Below are 21,859 nucleotides of genomic sequence, written 5' to 3' on the forward strand. Positions count from 1 at the left end.
TTTTTGCCCACATTCCCGCATTTACTCACTGCCAAGTCCTACTATTTTTACCTCGGTCTCTGGAATCTCCTTGTCCTCCCTTCCTATTGCCATAGTTCAGGCTCTTATCATTTTTTCCTAGACTATTTCCATAGCTTTCCAAAAAACTCTGTGCTTCACACCTCTCTGCTTCAATTCATCCTTCATATAATTCTCAGAGTATATGCAAATCACACCAACCCATACTTTATACTCTCGAAATAAGTCCCAGTGGTAATAAGATAAAGGCCAAAAGATTTTTTTTAACCTAGAGAAATGGTGCTCATCTTTCAATGTCACCTCTTTGGTGAGAACTTCCCCAGATCTCTAGACATGACTAATTCTTCTTCCACCAGGCTTCTGTAAGGCTGTGAACACATTTCTAGTTATACTATACACTCTATACTATTATGGCATATTGCCATTCATTACTTATATATCTGTTTCTCTCTCCCTCAGGAGATCGTGAGCCTTTTTTTTTTTTTTTTTTTTTTTTTTTTGAGACAGAGTCTCGCTCTGTCGCCCAGGCTGGAGTGCAATGGTGCGGTCTCGGCTCACTGAGACCTCCACCTCCCAGGTTCAAGCAATTCTCCTGCCTCAGCCTCCCGACTAGCTGGGATTACAGGCACGCACCACCACACCCAGCTAATTTTTGTATTTTTAGTAGAAATGGGGTTTCAGTATGTTGGCCAGGCTGTTCTCAAACTCCTGACCTTGTGATCCGCCCATCTCAGCCTCCCAAAGTGCTGGGATTACAGGTGTGAGCCACCACACCTGGCCTGTGAGCTTCTTAAGAACAGAGAGTCTCTTAACATTTCTATATCACTATTGATGAGAAATGTGCCTCATAATTGTACATAATAAATGATCGATATAAGTTGGTGGCATTGTATTATATTTATAATACAGCTTTCTTCTTCTGTACTTCAGGTCATAGGCAAGACAATATCAGTAGTTTCTAAGTGTCAGGGTTTAGACTGTTTGCATCACAAATATTTACAAGAAGCTCCTTTAAAAATATGGATTTGTGAGTTCTAACTCTAAAGATTAAAAAAGTAGGATGTGGATTGGGCCTAGGAACCTGTTTAGTTGTTTGCTTTTGTTTTAAAACTTTTCAGTTGGTACTGAAGCAGAATCTTGTTTGGAAACTGCTACCAAAGCTGTGTTTGATTATGTACTGACAAGTCTTTGGACCATTAACTATCTGTGTGACCCTGGGCAAGTTACTTAACTTCTCTGTGCCCAAATTTTCTCAGCAAATAGATTCAATAGTACCACTTTATATGGATGTTGTGAGGATTAAATGAATTAATTATGTAAAGAGCATCCCGCAGTACTTGGAACATAGTAAGTATAATGTAAGTGTTGGCTTTTTTTCACTTTAGAAAGAACCCAGTCCTCATTTAAATTAGAAGAAACCAGGCCAATGTTTTATTATTGAATTCATGATTTTTTGTTCCTGCTTTATTCTCTTCAATTTATGAATAATTCATTAACAAGGCTATCCCAAGATTAAAACTTAAATTTCTATCTGCCCCATCTTTTTAAAGATACCAGTCAAACTCCAAACAATGTAGTGCTTACCTCCTCATTAATTAAACTGTTCTCAGGGCTAGTCAAAGGGCTAAGTATTTGGTGACAGAATGGGGCTGCAGGAGTAGACTTAGGTATGTGTGAACAAGGCAGGTTATAACACTTTATAATGACTGTCAAGCACAAAGAGAAAGAATGGGTTAACTCAATCTCTTCTCAGAGGGAAACAAAAAGCAGCCATTAGCAGTCTGGAGCAGTGAGAATTGGGGAGCCGGTTTTCTGCACTGTGACACCTTACACAGTGGTAAGGCAGAGCCTGCTACGTAAGTGGTTGACGCTAAAATGTAGGCTCCATATTTTGTTTGAGACTGTATTCCCAGTACCTAGAACAGCACCTGACCCTGATAGATGCACAGTAAATGCTTAATGAGTGAATAAATAATTCAGACTACTTAGGGGAGGGTAGTCTATATGAGAAAAGGGACACGTGATCTGTTTTTTAAGTGTAACACACACCACATTTCAAACTAGAATAGCATCAGCTGCCAGCAGGGCGAGGACTAGTTTTGTTTAGCACCTAGCCCAGGGGGTGCTCAGTAAGCATGTGTTGAATACATGTTGGTTGAGTAAATGTCAAGTAGATTTCCCCAGGAGAACTTTATTGTTCAATAGATTAAAATGACTCATAATTAACAAACCAGTGATTTTTATGTAATGGGCACTTCAGTTAGCTTTTGTGGGTACCCCTAAAACTCCATCTATTCTCCAAATTTGCACTATCTTTACACAAAGCTTTGACCAAGTAAGAGACCATTCCAGCCAGCTCTGTCCAAATAGCCACAAATTCTAAGTTAATGGAATATAAATTAATGCAAAGTTACTGGAAAGAAAAGATTGAACTTAGTTCTTTCGTTGCATCGTAAGCAAACCAGGAAGCTCAGTGGATACATATGCATACCCATACACATGTAAAAAAACCTGACATCCTATGGTGTTTCTCTTTCTCTTTCTGTATCTTGTCCAGATAGTGAAAGAGGAAAGGATTATTTTTATCATTGATGAGGCCCAGTTTGTGGATTCGACCTCCTGGAGATTTATGGAGAAGCTTATCCGGACTCTTCCTATCTTCATCATTATGTCCCTGTGTCCCTTCGTTAACATTCCCTGTGCAGCTGCCAGTGCCGTAATGAAGAACAGGAACACCACCTACATCGTCATTGGTGCAGTACAGCCTAACGACATCTCCAACAAGATCTGTCTTGACCTCAATGTGAGCTGCATCTCCAAAGAACTGGACTCGTAAGTAACCTCTTTCTATTCTGAACTCTCGACGTCTGCATACATTCCCTCGGTCTAGACTTCATCAGATTTCTTAGTATGTGTCTTGATGTGCCTATTTCAGTATCTTTCCTGGCCCCACCTTTTAAAAATTTTTTCTTTTCTTTTTTTCTGTTTTCTTTTGAGACAGGGTCTTACTCTGTCACCCAGGCTGAAGTGTAGTGGTGCCATCATGGCTCACTGCAGCCTTGACCTCCTGGGCTCAAGCCATCCTCCTGCCTCAGCTTTCCGAGTACCAGAACTACAGGTGTGCACCTCCGGTAAATTTTTTATTTCTGTAGAGATGGGGTCTCACAGTGTTGCCCAGGCTGATCATGAACTCCTGGGCTCAAGCAATCCTCCCATCTCAGCCTCCCAAAATGCTGGGATTACAGGCGTGAGCCACCATGCTTGGTCTGATCCACCTTTTGAAGGAGCCATTCATAATGCTTGGTAGGATGGATGTTGCTCACCTTTTCCATGTTGCCTCCCTGTTACGCCTTCTTAAACTTTGCTTAGTGAAAAGCTCTATTTCCCTTTCATCATGGGGGGTATGGGTATACTCACTTTAACCTGCAGTGACTAAGAGCATTGTTATGGGCAAGTGACAGGAAAGGCAAACTGGTAAGCGTTAAAGACCATTACCTGCCACTAAGCAAGGTCTTACCTGGCTGGCAATGGTGTGGTCTGGTATTGGTGTTCTCTGTCTATGGCAGATGTGGAAAGCTGACTCACTGGTGAGTGCTCTCTGAGCTTTTCAGTGATTCCTCTCCTGGGGTTTTCTTTGTTTTTTGTTTGTTTTTTGTTTTTTAGACCTAGTTTCGCTCTCATTGCCCAGGCTGGAGTGCGATGGCACGATCTCGGCTCACCGCAACCTCCACCTCCCGGGTTCAAGCGATTCTTCTGCCTCAGCCTCCCGAGTAGCTGGGATTGCAGTCATGCCCCACTACGCCCAGCTAATTTTGTATTTTTAGTAGAGATGAGGTTTCTCCATATTGGTCAGGCTGGTCTTGAAATCCTGAGCTCAGATGCTCCGCCGTCCTCGGCCTCCCAAAGTGCTGGGATTACAGGCGTGAGCCACCGAGCCTGGCTCTCCTGGCGTCCTGACAGCAGTCACCTTAACAACATAGAGAATGTTTTTTCTTTAGCTGGCTGTTTACAGCCCATCTTAGTATCTGCAATGAGGTTGCCCTGCTTCTGGAAGAAAGATGTCTTGAACAAAGGCTCATTTAAGATAACTCCAGGCACCAATTTGGCACTCATTCTTTCTGTCGGTCTCTCTCTCTCTCCCCCTCTCTCTGTTTAAATTATATAGAACATGTATATCTTTCCAAAGCCAAAAAGGTACATCCTTAGTCTTGCTTCCCTCCCTTATCCTATAGGTAACCATTTTGATTAGTTTTTGGCTTATCCTTCCAATGTCTGTTTTAAAAACTATAAATCAAGTGTGTGCACACTTATTGTATACACACATAAGTGAAATAAAAAGAAAACAAAGCAATGCCTCAAAACTGAAAACAAACAGAAACAAATGAAGAATGACAAGAAATTATTTTCAAGTGATTGAGAAGACTTACATGTTTTTCCTTCCTAAAAGATGTACCTTCAATGTAAACAGATTGCCTTGTTTTCACTACAGGTACCTGGGGGAGGGAAGCTGTGGGATTCCATTTTACTGTGAAGAATTGCTTAAAAACCTGGAACATCATGAGGTACTCGTTTTCCAACAAACGGAGTCTGAGGAAAAGACAAATAGGACCTGGAATAACCTGTTCAGTAAGTCCTGCGGTGATGGTTCTTTCTTACTCTGTTCTGCCTAACTTAAGTCTTCATTCAGAGAAGGTAGCAAAAATGGGCTATTCCACAGGCTGCTTCCTGTAGAGTCAGAGGGTTCTGGGGAGCCAGGAATTATTGGATCTGATATTCCAGATTGTAAGCGAACTTAACATTGCCTGGGACTCACTGGACTCGGCTAAAGATTGTCTAACTATGGCCGGGCGCGGTGGCTCACGCCTAAATCTCAGCACTTTCGGAGCCCGAGGCAGGCAGATCAATTGAGGTCAGGAGTTCAAGACCAGCCTGGCCAACATGGTGAAACCCCATCTGTACTAAAAATACAAAAATTAGCCAGGTGTGGTGGTGGGCGCTTGTAATCCCAGCTACTCGGGAGGCTGAGGCAGGAGTATCTCTTGAGCCTGGGAGGTGGAGGTTGAAGTGAGCTGAGATTGCACCACTGCACTCCAGCCTGGGCAACAGAGTGAGACTCGGTCTCAAAAAAAAAAAAAAAAAAAGTAACTATAGTAGAAATGAAAGAACATTGACAAATCTTAAGGCCCAGAACTGAAGGGCTGCTTTGATGTTATCTTCAAAAAGCCTTTCCTTTTTTGCCAGAGGTAAAATTGCTAGTACGAAGTGAGTTATCAACAAAGATCCCGTGCTACACAGATATATACAGGGATGAAATTTGAAGTGATGGCATGAAGGAGGCCAGTTGGAATTTTTAGGAAAATAATTTTATTGCAGGGAAAAGGGTGGGGGCCAGAGAATACAAGTTGGAAAGCAGAGAATTAAGGCTAGATAGAGCAGGCTTTAATTGGGACTTTTTTTGTTTCCACTCCCTTGGTGTTTCTGAGTTGCTAGATTCTTAAGCTCTAAGTCTTGAACATGTGAGGCATAAAGAAAGCCCTGCCATGGGACCCACTGCCATGTTTTGCCTTGGGTCCTAAGGTCCCTAGCTGGTCTGACTTCTCTTCACCTTCAATGTCATCTTCTGTTTGTTTTGCACATAACGTCTAGGGGTTTTAACTATATTTAGCAGGAGGAATAGGGAAAAACATACCAACTCTCTCTTCCTGGAATTGGAAGCCTCTTCATTTTTTTGTGACTCAAATTAAGTAATACGATGATTTAACAGCTAAACAGCTATAAGCACGACGTGTATTAATATTACTAAACCTAGAGGGTCAAAACGTATTCCTCTGCGACTAAATTTAAAGACAAGAATATAGGTGTGAGATCAGTGTCATGATGAGGTGAATATGGTGCAATAAAGGACTTATGGTGCTGCTGTCTCTATGTAGCAGGATAGAGAATCACCACCTAAAGGTGACAATGAGGGAAATTTCATAAAAAAGATTCCTCTTGCTTCCTAAAAACCCCTGCCTCCTGGGTGAATGAATGATGCTCAGATGTCCCTATCCATGTTTCAGTCTGTGCTGCATCTGTTGCCTCTCACTTCTTGTTCAATAGCATGACTACAGGACCATGTGGCCCCCGAGGGCACATCTGTAGGAGAAATGAGACAGATGGTTGTCTGAGAGAACAGGGCAAAGCTCTACCTTTTTTTTTTAAGGAACAAGAAACATTAGCTTGCTTTTTAAGGAAAGATCAATTTTTTTTTCTTCCTGGATGATTGTGATGAAAAAATGGAGAAGACTTTCTCTGGCCAAATTAGTTTTAAAGATGATAGTAGATCATTAAATAGATAATGACTGCTATGATTATTATTTTTAGACTAAGTAATTCCATTATAATAATATTAAGATGCCAATGGATTAAAGGAAAGCGATATGTAGATATAAATACTGCAGAGTAAATACTATTTCTAAATTTTATACATTTGTTTACTTTGTTTACTTGTTCAATAAATGTTTATGTAGTATCCGTTATGAGCTTTTTTTTTGAGACAGAGTCTCACTCTGTCGCCCAGGCTGGGGTGCAGTGGAACGATCTCGGCTCACTGCAATCTCCGTCTCCCGGGCTCAAGCAATTCTCCTGCCTCAGCCTCCCATGTAGCAAGGATTACAGGCATGCACCACTACCACCCAGCTAATTTTCATATTTTTAGTAGAGACAGGGTTTTGCCATGTTGGCCAGGCTGGTCTTGAACTCCTGACCTCAAGTGATCTGCCCGCCTCAGGCTCCCAAAATGCTGGGTTTACAGATGTGAGCCACCGCAGCTGGCCCTGTTATGAGCTTTTTAAAACACAATCAGGTGTCTTCTCTATTTAAAATCCTTCAGTGTCTTTTGTGTCTTAATTTTAAAAAACTGAAATTAAGGAGAGATTCTGGTTACATAATATTGTGAATTTACTACAGGCCGCTGAATTGTATACTTTAAAATAATTAATTGCATGTTAGGTGAATTTCACTTCAATTAAAAAAATAAATATGATACATAATCCTGGACTGGATCCTATACTGGAAGAAAAGAGAATGTTAAAGGATATTATTTGATCAATTCACAAAATTGGGATATGGACAGTAGACTAAAGTATTGTATCAACGTTAAATTTCTTTTTTTTTTTTTTGAGACACTCTGTCGCCCAGGCTGGAGTGCAGTGGCACGATCTTGGCTCACTGCAGCCTCCGCCTCCTGGGTTCAAGCAATTCTCTGCCTCAGTCTCCCGAGTATCTGGGATTACAGGCAACTGCCACCATGCCTGCCTAATTTTTTTCGCATTTTTAGCAGAGACGGGGTTTCACCACCTTGGCCAGGCTGGTCTTGAACTCCTGAACTTGTGATCCACCCACCTCGGCCTCCCAAAATGCTGGGATTACAGGCATGAGCCACTGTGCCCGACCAATGTTAAGTTTCTTGAAGGTGATAACTATATTCTAGTTATATGAGAGAGTGTTGGCCAGGTGCAGTGGCCCACACCTATAATCCCAGTACTTTGGGAGTCTGAGGTGGGCGGATCGCTTGAGCCCAGGAGTTTGAGACCTTCCTGGGCAACATGACAAAACCCCATCTCTACTAAAAATACAAAAATTAGCCGGGTGTGGTGTCGCACGCCTGTAGTCCCAGCTACCTGGGAGGCTGAGGTGGGAGGATTGCTTGAGCCAGGGAGGTTGAGGCTGCAGCAAGCTATGATCACGCCTCTCCACTCCAGCCTGGGCAACAGGAGTGAGACCCTGTCTCAAAAAAACAAAACAAACAAACAAAAGAGTGTCAATATTTTTAGAAAATACAGAGTAAAGTATTTGGGAGTATAGGGTGTGATGTATGTGACCTATATTCAAATGCTTCAGAAAAATATGTACACATAGAAGGAACCTAGGATATAGTAAATAGGGCAAAGGCTGACAACAGGCGAACCTGAGTAGGGAGTACATTCTGTCTATCACCCTTTTATTTCTTTCACACAATTGAATTACATTATGAGATTATCCTTTTAATGTATATATCTATTGTTTAATGTTTGTCTCCCATTAGAATGTGAGCTTCATGAGGCATGGAGTTTTGTGCTCTCCTGAATCCCCAATCCTAGGAAAATTCCTAGCACCTAGAGGCAATCAGTTAATACTGGTTGAGTGATGGAAAGAATGGTTGTCTCAATGCTAAGTCCTGGAAGGGGAAATAAGCATAAAATAGCACGGACCACATCATACTCTTGAGCCCCACTCTCCTACTCCCAACACACACACATACACACACACACACACACACGGCCCCCTTTTTGGTATGCTATCCTCCCTTGGCTTTCCTGACCCCACACTCCTCCTGTTCCCCTCTCTGACCAGTCCTCAGATAATCCTTGGCTCTCTCCCTGGGTCTACTCCTCCTGGGACATTCTTCAAGTTCTATCCTTAACCCTTTTCTTTTGCTAGCTTGCCAGAATTGGAAACAACTCTTTCCCCAGTTGTTTTCATTTACTCATCTATTTCTCAGCCTTCGTGTGTGTGTCGAACCCTAACCTCACCCTTAATTCCACACCCATATTTCCAATTGCCCATTGAACTATTCCACAGATTCCCTTAAACTTAATAAATCTAAAACTTCATGCATTATCCTCCCTCTCAACCACCCCTCCTTCTGTACTCCATGTCTCTGTCACTTCTATCACTGTCTTGCTTAGGCCCCATTTCCTCCATATCTTTAGTATTTGCTTTCTCCTTGCTGAACCACTTGCCTGGTTCTATCCATCCTCACTTCTTGACATTCCATTGTTATAGCTCCTTACATAGTCTTCCCTGTCCTAGTCTCTCGCCTTTTCCATATGCTGCTTCCAGTGCTACCTTCCTAAATACGACTAGTTGGATTACTACTATCTCCTCTTCAGAAATCTGTGACCTTTCCCTCTTGTCTATAAAGTCCAGTCTTCATATTATGGTGTTTAATGCCCTCCATGCTCTGCTCCCAAACTAGCTCTCCAAACACGTCTCCCACATAGCACTTGAGCACTCCAGCCCCTGCACTTTAGTTACGCTGGGCCGCTCCATTCCCCTAACTCGCTAAGTACTCTGAGGTTCCTGTGCCTTCGCGTTGGCCTCTCCTCCACTTGCCGCTTAGAGTATCTCTTCATCCTTCAAGGATCAATCAAAGTACTTCCTCCCCTATCAAGCCTTTCTGAATCCACCAAGTCTGATTTAATTGTTATTTTCTGTTCCCACAACATGTTACTCTTCGCTCTTTAGCTCTTAAGTCACCCATCCTGATGTTATAATTAGTTACTTATGTATCTGTCTCCACAGATTTTTAAGCCTCTTGAGGGCTGGAAGCATGTGTTATTCACATTTATAGCCTTCACTGGATACGATGCACAGAAAGTCCTTAATAAATATGTCCTGTATTGATGTGAACTCTGGTGCTTACTGTATGTGCCCAATCACATGGCACTCATCTACTGCCTGGCAGTCCAGCTCTTTGTGTACATGACTTAGAGCTCCAGGAAATAAGGAACTTGGTTTTATTCACCTTCCTATTTCCACCTCACCTAGCACAGTCTTGCCGCTACCAAGGACTACATGAATGGCTGAAGGGATAGAAAAATAATGCATTTTGGAGTACTAGGAAACCAAATTACTAGGCACACTTACTATTCAAACTTCACCATTTAAAATATCTCTGATAGTAGCTATGTCCTAATTAGAGTACAGTGCCTCACAGAATGTGTTTGTAACTGAGTGTGGGTATGTAAATGTATACATACAAATATGTGCTTATGTATATATATACATAATACATTCTGATATACATTATGTATATACATAATACATTCTGATATACATTATGTATATGCATAATACATATATAATACATTCTGATAATCTGACTGTGAATCAAACGTTTGTAAAGCCTTATATCCTATGGAAGACATCAATAGTGCCAATTCTTTTGGTTGGGCAGGGTTGGCAGAGGGAGACAAAACATTTTTGAGTACATCTAGATTTTCATGAATCAGTTTTACTTAGAATAAGGTTTCCAGCGGCCTGGTGCAGTGTGGCTCATACCTGTAATCCCAGCACTTTGGGAGGCCGAGGCAGGCAGATCACTTGAGGTCAGGAGTTTGAGAACAGCCTGGCCAACATGGTGAAACCTCATCTCTACAGAAATTAGCAACGCATGGTGGTGGGCGGCTGTAATCCCAGCTACTTGGGAGGCTGAGGCAGAAGAATCGCTTGAACCTGGGAGGCGGAGGTTGCAGTGAGCCAAGATCACGCCACTGCACTCCAGCCTGGGCGACAATGAGAGACTCCGCCTCAAAAAAAAACAAAAAACAAAACAAAACAAAACAAAAAAAAGGTTTCCAGAATATTTGGTGAGCCAATATACATCTCTGCCCAGTCTTCCTCATATGAGATCCATCTCAAAGTTCATTGGAAAATCAGACCTTATAAGACAGGATAATGACTCAACTTTTCTTCCCTTTTATACCCCTGTAGAGTATTCCATTAAGCTAACAGAGAAGTTAAACATGGTTACTCTCCATAGTGATAAGGAAAGTGAAGAAGTCTGTCACCTCACAAGTGGTGTCAGACTGAAAAACCTGTCACCTCCAACGTCATTAAAAGGTAAGAAAATCTGGCCGGGTGCAGTGGCTCACGCCTGTAATCCCAGCACTTTGGGAGGCGGAGGCGGGCAGATCACAAGGTCAGGAGTTTGAGACCAGCCTGGCCAATATGGTGAAACCCCGTCTCTACTAAAAATACAAAAAAATTAGCCAGGCACACGCCTGTAATCCCAGCTACTCGGGAAGCTGAGGCAGGAGAATTGCTTGAACCTGGGAGGCGGAGGTTGCAGTGAGCCGCTGCACTCCAGCCTGGGTGACAGAGTGAGACTCCATCTCAAAAAAAAAAAGAAAAGAAAATCTGACCTGGTATTTATTTTCTAGTCCCTAAACTCCACTTTGGCCTTCTCTAGGATGTCTGTTTTTAAAAGGAAAAAGAAAAACAGCAACATTGGTTGTTTGTCTGTTTGCTCTGTACTGCCTGAAGCAGTGAGAAGGCTCCAGGGTAGGCTTGGCTTTGCTCCTAATTAAGAGCCATCTTTTCCCCTGTGTATATTCTGGGATCTGCATAAAAGAATGAAATATTGTACATTTTCAATTAAACAGAAACCAAATAATGAGGGAGAAAATCTAATACTGAGATACTTCCTGTCACCCACTTTTATGAGAAAGAAATGACAAACGAGTTTATATGAAAGACATATTATTGGCCAGGCACAGTAGCTTACTCCTGTAATCCCAGCATTTTGGGAGGCCAAGTCGGGTGGATCACTTGAGGTCAGAAGTTCTAGAGACCAGCCTGACCAACATGGAGAACCCCGTCTCTACTAAAAATACAAAAAAAAATTAGCTGGGCATGGTGGCGCATGCATGTAATCCCAGCTACTCAGGAGACTGAGGAAGGAGAATTGCTTGAACCCAGGAGGCAGAGGTTGCAGTGAGCCGAGATCATGCACTCCAGCCTGGGCAACAAGAGAAAAACTCCGTCTCAAAAAAAAAAAAAAAAAAGAAAGATGTATTATTATTCTTTTAAAGAAAAATGACTTTCAAGGAATGTTTTAGTAAGAACTCAGCTCCAATTCATGCCATCCATAAGCAACTTACAATGTTTAGAAAGGTGGCCTAGGGACATCTCAAGGTCCTCAGTCTTCAAAAGAGTGCCATTTATGTTTCATTAGCTGTGTCTACTAATGTAAGAAGGCGGTAGCTCACACCTGTAATCCCAGCACTTTGGGAGGCCGAGGCAGGTGGATCACCTGAGGTCAGGAGTTCGAGACCAGCCTGGTCAACATGGTGAAATCCCATCTCTCCTAAAAACACAAAAAATTAGCCGGGCATGGTGGTGGGTGCCTATAATCCCAGCTACTCAAGAGGCTGAGGCAGGAGAATCGCTTGAACCCAGGAGGCGGAGGTTGCAGTGAGCCGAGATCAGCCATTGCACTCCAGCTTGGGCAACAAGAGTGAGACTCCATCTCAAAAAAAAAAAAAAAGAGGATGGACTAGCTTAGTTTCTACTGTGTTTTTTGGGCAAGTTGAGAAATTCTAATTTTGTCCCTAACAGAAGGACATCCTGATCAAAATGTCCAGAAAGTCACATGAGCTACCGATATTCAAGCTTAGATGAAAAGTTGGGATAGGAGCTGTGAACTCTCTGACACTTGGTCATGACACAGAGATGATAATGTATGTCATGAGAATACATAAATTTCTAGGGCAGATAGAGAGAAACCAGGAGTTTCTAGGAGAAAGGGGAGGCAGAGAAGAAGATACAAAAGGACCAGCTGAGGAAGTCAACAAAGCACAGGAATGGCAGGGCCTGCTCCTTCTGACAATAGTGATTACAATGTCCTCTCCTCTTCTCACACACACTTGTCACACTTTAGCACAAAATCAGAACACCATGAAATAGATCTTAATTTTGTCAGGTCATTGTGCCGTGTGTCTTTCTAGGCCATAAGCCTGCATCTTTAGTACTCCCAACACAAGTACTATCCACAAATTAGGTACTAAACAAATACTTCTTTTGACTTAGCTTGGCTGAGTTTCTTTCAACAAGAACTGTAGAGCAGGATGGTTGTCCACCTGCTCTTTATCAAATACAGCATATTAGATAAAGATAAGTAACTAGTTTTCTACTGTGTGGCCTTCTACCTGCAGAAATCTCTCTGATCCAGCTGGATAGCATGAGACTTTCCCACCAAATGCTGGTGAGATGTGCTGCCATCATTGGCCTGACCTTTACCACTGAGTTGTTGTTTGAGATTCTCCCTTGTTGGAATATGAAGATGATGATCAAGACCCTGGCAACCCTAGTGGAATCTAACATTTTTTATTGTTTCCGGAATGGCAAGGAGCTTCAAAAGGCCCTGAAACAGAATGATCCCTCATTTGAGGTGCACTATCGTTCCTTGTCTCTGAAGCCCAGTGAAGGGATGGGTGAGTAGCACCTGGAGTGACCCAATTTCCTCTTAAGGACCCATCTAGATAAAAGAATTGACCTATGTTAGGTAGAAGGGGCTGATCTGTTGCCCAGTGCCTGGCTGAAAAACCCTTTTTGCTCTCTCCAGATCACGGTGAAGAGGAACAGCTTCGTGAACTGGAGAATGAGGTGATCGAGTGCCACAGGATTCGATTCTGTAACCCTATGATGCAGAAAACAGCCTACGAGCTGTGGCTCAAGGACCAGAGAAAAGCCATGCACTTGAAATGTGCCCGCTTTTTAGAAGAAGATGCCCACAGATGTGACCACTGCCGAGGCAGGGACTTCATTCCCTATCATCACTTCACAGTGAATATTCGGCTCAACGCTTTAGACATGGATGCCATTAAAAAGATGGCTATGTCTCATGGATTTAAAAGTAACCTACTTCATTTTAAAATTCTCCTAACTGTTCTTGGGAAATCTAGACTAAGATCTAGAAGGAGTGGGTGTGGATCTTGAGGGCTTCAAGTCTCATAAGCGGCTTGGGCACAAAGAATGATGAGACTTCAGCAGCCTAGGCCAATGGGGAAGAGAAAAGTAAGGGAATGTACCTGTATTGAGTCTAGCGAACCAATCTCACTATAACTGTCAGGGAGGGTTTGGGGATAGGGGCTCTGGCAAAATGGGATGTGACCAGAACTCAAACTAAAATATCCCACTTAATTCACACCAAAGGATGGAATCCAAAGGGGAGTACAATCTGACATGATGACATGGTGTTTCTTGGCAGATAAGAATATTATTGCTTTGTTGGTCTAGTTTGAAACAGGTTCCAGTGGGTAAAGAACATGACTGAGAGAGAATTAGCCAGGGCTAAGCAGGTCAGGGCTCCAGAAAACAGGGCTTGGTTTCAGGGCAAGAATTCAAGACCATCGGAGAAGCAAAAGTTAAAAAGTTACAAGCCAATAATACCAACCAGCCATGTGATCTGAGAAAACATAGCAGAGGATTCAGGGGATGTAAGGACCCAAAGACTCGGTCACTACGGGCATGATGGGTGTCAGACACAGAGCAACACCACCAATTCTAGCCCCCATTCATGGTGGCCAGGGAGCTCCTAATGGGCTGCCTACTCTAGTCAGAGGACCTTGGTGATTGTGGCTAAATCTGGTTGGGAAATCAGAGGCTACAAGTAGAGGACTCCTATATTATAAGGATATTAAAAATCAGGAAGAAATGTATCTAAACTGCCTAGTACATAGCAGGTGCAAAGTAAACTTTTTTTTCTCATTCGTTCTCCATTTCATGTGCCTTCTCAGTGGATCCTCATATTAACCCTTTAAGGTTGATGAGGGTTCTTTTCATTGTATAGATTTTTAAAATTGTGGTTCTGGAAGCTTAAGTAACTTACCCAATACCACAGAATGAGTGACAGGCTTTATTCAATCTGCCATCAGTCTAATTCCTAAGTTCATCCTCTGCTCATTATACCTGAGCTCCCCCAAATGTGGGGTTGGATTTTAGGTAATACTTGCCAGAAGATAGGAAGTTCGTAGACACAGCATGAAGTAGAAATCAAAAGAATGAGAAAGTTGCAGCTTTGCACAGTGGGACGAGCATGTTGTTGAAACTGCACTAACACTAGTCCATCTCCCTTTTTGGAAAACAGGAATCAGGCTGTAGGTTCAGAGCCTTAGGATCTGGACCATGAAGATTTCTAGTCCTCTGAGAGCTTGAGTACAAAGAGGATAAGACTTCAGCAATAGTCTCACCCGCACTGGGCAGGGAAGATGTCAGGGGAATGTACACCTACCTGAGTCTAGTTCTATTACTAGCATTTATTAAATTCTCTCTCGTTTGTTATAGTTTTACAAAATTGGTAATATTATTATCACAAAAGTGGTATGTGTGTAATATTATGTTGAAATTGAAATTTGTACCAGAGCACCAAGATACAACTAATGCTGCAATTCAAACTGAGGCAGTGGATATACAGAATTTACAAAGGAAATAGCTGAGAATCAATTATAATCTTGGATCCTTCGCCCAGACCTAAGACCTAGAAATGAGGAAGAGGATGTAGAGGGTCAGGATTTGTGAAGAGATCTCTTTGGTGAGAACTGATGAGGTGCTGTGTGCTCTCCTCAAGTGGGTTGTTTACTTCATCACCTCAAGCCTAGTGAGGTGTCTTCCTTAGAATCAGAGGACATAGAACACTGGGACCTGCCTCATGCCTAAGAAGGCTGAAGTGACCTGTGGCTGCATTGGGATCAAGCTGCCATCCCAGACTGTGGGAAAGGATGTGTGAGGGTTTCTCATGGATCAGATAAAACCCACCTGGGAGAAACAGCCAGTCTGGAACCATTTTAAGTTCTTCCCAGGGTGCCCTTGGGAGGGTAACAAGACCCTTGGGTGTGGACTGCTAGAATGAGACAGGGATAAGGGGGACAGACTGGAGCACCAAGAAGATGCGCTGCCTGAATTAAGGAAGCTTTAGTGAAGGATCCCACACAAGGCCCTATTCAAAGAACCAATGAAAGTATCAGTAGGAGATGAAATGATGGAAAGAGATGAGGGAAAGGGGAAAGAAGAATATTTGACTGTGTGGAGTCAGTGAGTCATACATATACACACACACATACACATGTACACACACATACATATACATAGATGCATTTTTTGGTAGATTGATGTTTTATTTTGGGGGATAAAATAAGCTAAAATACACTGACAGCTAGAATATAGGTCAGTTTGAGCAGCTGGCCTTGAGCAGGCTGACTAGTGTCATCAAAGCAAACAATTTCAATTATTTGCAGATTTTCCAATCAACTGGCAGTTCAGCTCTGGAGCATATGTGACCAAATGTCTCTGAATAATGTCTGCTGGTATCCCTTCCATCAGCACCTCCACCTGAGTGAGGCCACAGCTCTACTATTTCTCTTATCAGAATTTTTCACCTGTTCAGAAGGCTATCGACTTGACAAACTTTAGAGACTTTGTAAATTCCCTAAATGTTGTATCACAAAACGGTAATCCCATGGCCCACCATCCCACACACCTTCAGTAGTTCCAGTCAGGGGCAAACATTTTTAATTTAGCTGTTCTTTCTAGTCATTACCTCCATATACTAAATGGTATATTAACATTGCTTTTACTGATTTTTAAGAAAATCAAATTCTGACATCTGTTTTCTGGCTATGGCAGATGAGGATTTAACTCTGTTACACCACTCCTCGGCCCCTCTCCCCTATATTGTTATATAACTGGCATTAGATAAGCCAATGAAGTGTTTACATTATTAAGACTATGTAAATGTTGTCCATTACAAACCAAGTAATATACTGTGAATAGATTTCTTAACAAATGTTTATTTTTCCTAGGGTTACTAGGAAACTTTTTTTTTTTGCAATGTCTTCCTTAAAATATCCTGCTTTAATCTATCCTAGACAGATAGATACTCTGTCTATCCTTTATCCCTGAACCTCCCAAAGTGTGGAGTATAACCTTTGGGCAATACTGGTCAAGGACATAATTGGGACCAAGTGTGGTGGCTCACGCTTGTAATCCCAGCACTTTGGGAAGCTGAGGTGGAAGGATCACTTGAAGCCAGGTTCAAGCCAGGGCTGGTTCAAGACCAGCTTGGACAACAAACTGAGACTCTGTCTCTACAAAAAACTAAAAATAAGAAAATTAGCCAGGTATGGTGGCACACATCTATAGTCCCAGTTTCTCAGGAAGTTGAGGTGGGAGGATCTCTTGAGCCCAGGAGTTCAGGGATGCAGTGAGCCGTGATCATGGCCACTGCTCTCCCCAAAAGGGAAAAAAAAGACATAATTGGAGAAGATTCAGGGCCACTGCATTATGTGTGAATCAGATAGGGAAGAAGCTGGTAGCCGGTCCCTTTCAATTCTCTTTTGATCCTCATGTCCTTCTTAAGAACTGTTATTTTCTAAGTCTTGATTCATTCCAACGGTTTACCCTCCTGGGCGCTGTCCTTCAGCTTCTTCCACCTATTTCATCAATGACTACTCTTCTCACTCCTTTATCTTCTACAGATATGTTGAACTTTCATTCAGCATTTCATTTACTCATTCCACAATTATTTATTTATGTGCCAGGCATTGCTTACTGCTCTAGGCATCTGAAATGCATCGGTGAACAAAACAGCATTCTGTTGGAGAAAAGTAGACAGTGGAGCAAAAAAACACAATAAAGAAGTAAATTTCTGGGTGCAGTGGCTCATGCCTATAATCCCAGTGGCTTTGGAGGCTTGAGGCCAAGGGTTCAAGACCAGCCTGGGCAGGATAGCAAGATCCCATTTCTTAAAAAAAGAATTAGCCAGGTGCGATGGCTTGTGCCTGTAGTCCCAGCTACTCAAGAGTATTGCTTGAGCCCGAAAGTTTGAGACTGCAGTAAGCCATGTTCACCCTACTGTACTCCAGCCTGGGTGACAAAGCAAGACCCCAGCTCTTAAAAAAAAAAAAAAAAAAAAGGAAAGCATATAGTATAAGCAATAAATCCCATGCAGAAAAACAGAAAAGAATGTTGGGTAGGAGGAGCGCAGAGCCATTTGGGTGACTTCACTGCAAAGCAAGATTCATGTAAAGAGAGAGGAAGTGAGGGATTTTGCTGTGTGAGTGGCTGAGGAAGACTGTTCTAGGCAGAGGGGTAGCGAATGCAGTGACCCTAAGACAGGAGCGTGGCCCTTCCATTCTATACATGTTGAATTTATACTTTTAGAGATCATTTTATTCTTGCCAGGCACAGTGGCTCACCTGTAATCCCAGCACTTTGGGAGGCTGAGACAGGTGGATTGCTTGAGCTCAAGGGTTCAAGACCAACCAGAGAAGCATGATGAAATCTCCCTCTACAAAAAATACAAAAAAATTAGCTGGGTGTGGTGGCAGGTGCCTGTAGCCCCAGCTACTCAGGAGGCTGAGGTGGGAAGATCATTTGAGCCAGGGAGGTTGAGGCTGCAGTGAGCTATGATTGTGCCACTGCACTCCAGCCTGAGCGACAGAACAAGGCCCTGTCTCAAAAAAAAAAAAAAAAATCATTTTATTCTCATTTAGTTAGGTAAAATGCCCTGAACCTGGGGAGACAGAAGATAAACCCAAGAGGTAGTCTGACATCTTGAACCTAAAGTCTTATTTTTAGTTCTTTGAAACCATAAGGTGGGCAGGTGATATCTTTGCTTTTCTCTTTTCGTTTGAGAACCTATAGGCATTTGTATGTTTTTTTCTTTTGATTTTTACAGATTCTCCTTGTAGTAGGAAACTCTTAATATAATATCTCCTTTGTAAATGAAAAAAATGAGAATCAAAAATAATATGATTCTGGTTGGGCACGGTTGCTCATGCCTGTAATTGCAGCACTTTGGGAGGCCGAGGCAGGCAGATCACGAGGTCAGGAGATTGAGACCATCCTAGCTAACACGGTGAAACCCCATCTCCACTAAAAATATAAAAAATTAGCCAGGCATGGTGGGACACGCCTATAGTCCCAGCTACTTGGGAGGCTGAGGCAGGAGAATCGCTTGAATCCAGGAGGCAGAGGTTGCAGTGAGCTAAGATTGCACCACTGCGCTCCAGCCTAGGCAACAGAGTGAAACTCCATCCAAAAAAAAAAGTAATAATAATATGATTCACCCAAGCATTAATGACATAATGACAAAGAGCATACCTCATATGCCCTGATTCTATTTGCTTTATCTATCCAATCTTTGCATCCCATTCTATCACCATTACAATTTTTTTTTTTTTTTGAGACAGGGTCTTGCTCTGTTGCCCAGGCTGGAATGTAGTGGCATGATCTGGGCTTACTGCAGCCTCAAACTTCCAGGCTCAAGCCATCATCCCACCTCAGACTCCCAAGTAGGTGGGACTACAGGCACATGCCACCATGTGCTGCTAATTTTTTTTTCTCTTCTTTTTTTTTTTTTTAAATAGACAGGTCTTGCCATGTTGCCCAAGCTAGTCTCAAACTCCTGGACTCAAACGATCCTCCCACCTCAGCCTCCCAAAGTGTTGGGATTATAGGGATGAGCCACTGTGCCTGGCCACCATTACAACTTTAAACATAAAAAATACATAGAATGTTGAAGGAGGAATAGCATTTTCATTTTACTGATTGATTTATTTTCAACAAACGTGCATTTATGCAACAAACATTTATTAAGCGTCTACCATGTGCCAGGAAGTGACCTAGATATTCGGACCATAGTAGTGAAAAATGGTAGACATTTGTTATCCATTTTTATTTTATTATTAAGATAGACATGTCTATTCTTATAAATTTGAATTTTAATGGCAACTGACAGACAATGAACAGATTAAGTAATAAAATCTTCAAGGGGCCTTGTAGACTTTGATAAATAGTCTAAATTTCAGTCTAAGTGAATTGGAACACATTGGAAATACATCAATTAGAATGAGTATTGGCTGCATATAATAAGGACCTAGCTAGTGTGGCTTAAATTTATTCATTATTAAATGTATTGTATTTATGTATTTCTCATGTAAAAGGCTTGCCTCATCACTGGGACTAGTATGGAGGCTTCATGATCATCAGGGTCCTTGGTCCAAAACAGCTGCTGAGGCTCCAGCCAGTACGTTTAATGCCAGAAGGAGAAAAGAAGCCAAAACATGAAAGGATGTCCCCTCCCTTTTAAAGGATCTTCTAAAAGTCCTACCCAGTATTTCCTCTTACATCCCATTGATCAGAACCTACTCACATGACTATATCCAGTTGCAAGGGAAGCTGAAGAATGTCGCTGTCTATTACTAATGAGAAAAGGGACAATGGAGATTGAGATGGGAAACCAGCAGTTCCTGCCACAGAGATCTGAATCATGCTTTTTAAATGGTACTGCCTTCTCTACAGAAAGAGATTGAAAAGGATAGGAATAGAAGGGAGATTAGTTTTTTGCAGTTGTCCAGGTAAAATTTTGGTAATGGACTGAGGTGGTGCTGTAGTGAAGATGGACAGAAGACGATGAATTCAGATATGTTTTTGGGTATGGTCAATGGGACTTTCTGATGGACTGAATAGGGAAGGGGGTAAGAAAAAGAAAATAATCAAGGATCTTGAGCAGGTTTTTGTCTTGAGAAAATGGATATATGACAGTGATGCTTACTAAGATAGGAAAAGTTGTAAGTGGGTATAAGTTTCTGGAGGAGAGATTCGAGAGTTTCTGTTTGAATCATGTTAATTTTGAAATGCCTATTACACATTCAAATGGCAGTTGCCAAGGTGGTATTTGAATATATGGGTCTGTAGTTAAAGTAGATGTTGAGGCTTAGATATATAAAATGGAAAGCCATTAGCATATGAATGTAATTAAAAGTCATGGGCAGATGAAACTGCCTAGGGAGAAATTGTGAAAGGAGAACGGAGCCCAGGACCAAACTGAGGTTTACCAATATTTAGAATGTTGGTAGACGAATATTAGCCAATTAAGTAGGCAACCAATTCCCTTCTAACACACAAAACAATGTGTGCCAAAAGAATCAGTGAAAAGGGAGAGTGGTCACTTGTATTAAATGCTGCTAAGAGGTAATCAAGTGCAGACAAAGATGTAGCCTTTGGATTTGGCAGCATGGTGGCCACAGGTAACTTTAACAACAGCAGTTTTAGAGAAGTAGGGGGACAGGGTCATAATTCAATATATTCAGCTGCTAGTCACTAAGGAATCAATAAATAGTAATCTAGGAGAAGAGGTGGCCAAATTGATCTCTGTGCAGTACAATAAGGACTATGATACATGTCTGCACAGGGTTGACGGGCACACAGGAGTTGGGGTACTTATCTATGGAGGCAAGAGCACAGAGGGCTTTCAGAAGAAGGTGGTAACTTCTTAGATGTTCAAACTGCATCTATAAGATGTATGGAGTAATGCATTAGCCTGGGAGCCAGAAAACCTAAGTTCTAGTCCTGCCTCTACCACTAACAGATGTATGACCTGAGACAAGTTCATTCCCCTCTCTGGGATTCTTTCTTCTGCCTGAAGGGAGAAATGGCTGGACTAGACGAGCCTCATTTGTTTTCTGTTTTAAGATCATTATGGAATTTTCTAACCTGTTCAAGTCTGCTTAGACTGAGGTTTTTAATTTAAGATTCTCTGCCCTTCAGTTAACCTTTTTGGGGTATTTCATTTAATTATCTATATTTCTCCACTGGAAATTGATGTCACTTTCTTCAGGTTTAATTCATAGTTTTTATTGCAGAATAAATGAGTTAGGATAATGTTATTAGCTATCACAAATCCCAGCATTTCTGTGGATTAACACAAGAGAGTGATTATTTCCACCTTATGAAATAATCCAATGCAAGTGTTGACCAATGGCTTTGCATGCAGTTAGCAAGGGACCCAGGCTCCTCCCAACTTGTGGGTTTGCTATCCTTCAGGTTCTTAGAATTACTTGCTTTCTTGTGGAAAGAGAAGGCAGAGAAGACACATAACCATCTTAGCCTAGAGGTGACATATATTACTTCTGATCTAATTCTATTGTGAGAACTCATCATGTGGCTTCACCTAAGATGCAATGGGGACTGGGCAATGTGGTTTCTGGCTGGGCAGCAACAACTCCGTAAAGGGAACAAGAGTCTTGGGTAGACAGCAGATATCTCCACTGCAGAGAACATTTCAATGACCCATACAACTCATTTGTTTATTTTCTAGCTGAAGAAAAGCTTATCTTGTCCAAATCAGAGATTCCTGAGACATCTGCATTTTTTCCTGAAAATTGCAGGTAGAGGCATATATCATTGTTTAGGAAGTAGAGCATAAATAATTGTCATTAAATTCAGAACACTATTAGAATCATTTGTCTGGCCAGTA

General features: G+C 41.9%; 1 protein-coding gene across 10 annotated transcripts in view; it reads left to right on the top strand.

The window, feature by feature from the left end:
* ADCY10 (adenylate cyclase 10) overlaps positions 1 to 21,859 on the top strand; it is a 108,803-nt gene that overhangs the window by 58,881 nt on the left and 28,063 nt on the right. For all 10 annotated transcript variants that reach the window (XM_003824603.5, XM_055112001.2, XM_055112000.2 and 7 more), the window contains 6 exons: positions 2,576 to 2,850; positions 4,508 to 4,644; positions 10,534 to 10,662; positions 12,756 to 13,034; positions 13,166 to 13,456; positions 21,701 to 21,770. In XM_003824603.5, the coding sequence (XP_003824651.3) occupies positions 2,576 to 2,850; positions 4,508 to 4,644; positions 10,534 to 10,662; positions 12,756 to 13,034; positions 13,166 to 13,456; positions 21,701 to 21,770 (1,181 nt within the window). The remainder of the gene's footprint in view (positions 1 to 2,575; positions 2,851 to 4,507; positions 4,645 to 10,533; positions 10,663 to 12,755; positions 13,035 to 13,165; positions 13,457 to 21,700; positions 21,771 to 21,859) is intronic.

The sequence above is a fragment of the Pan paniscus genome, chromosome 1, assembly GCF_029289425.2.
Source record: "Pan paniscus chromosome 1, NHGRI_mPanPan1-v2.0_pri, whole genome shotgun sequence".
NCBI classification, from domain to species: domain Eukaryota; kingdom Metazoa; phylum Chordata; class Mammalia; order Primates; family Hominidae; genus Pan; species Pan paniscus.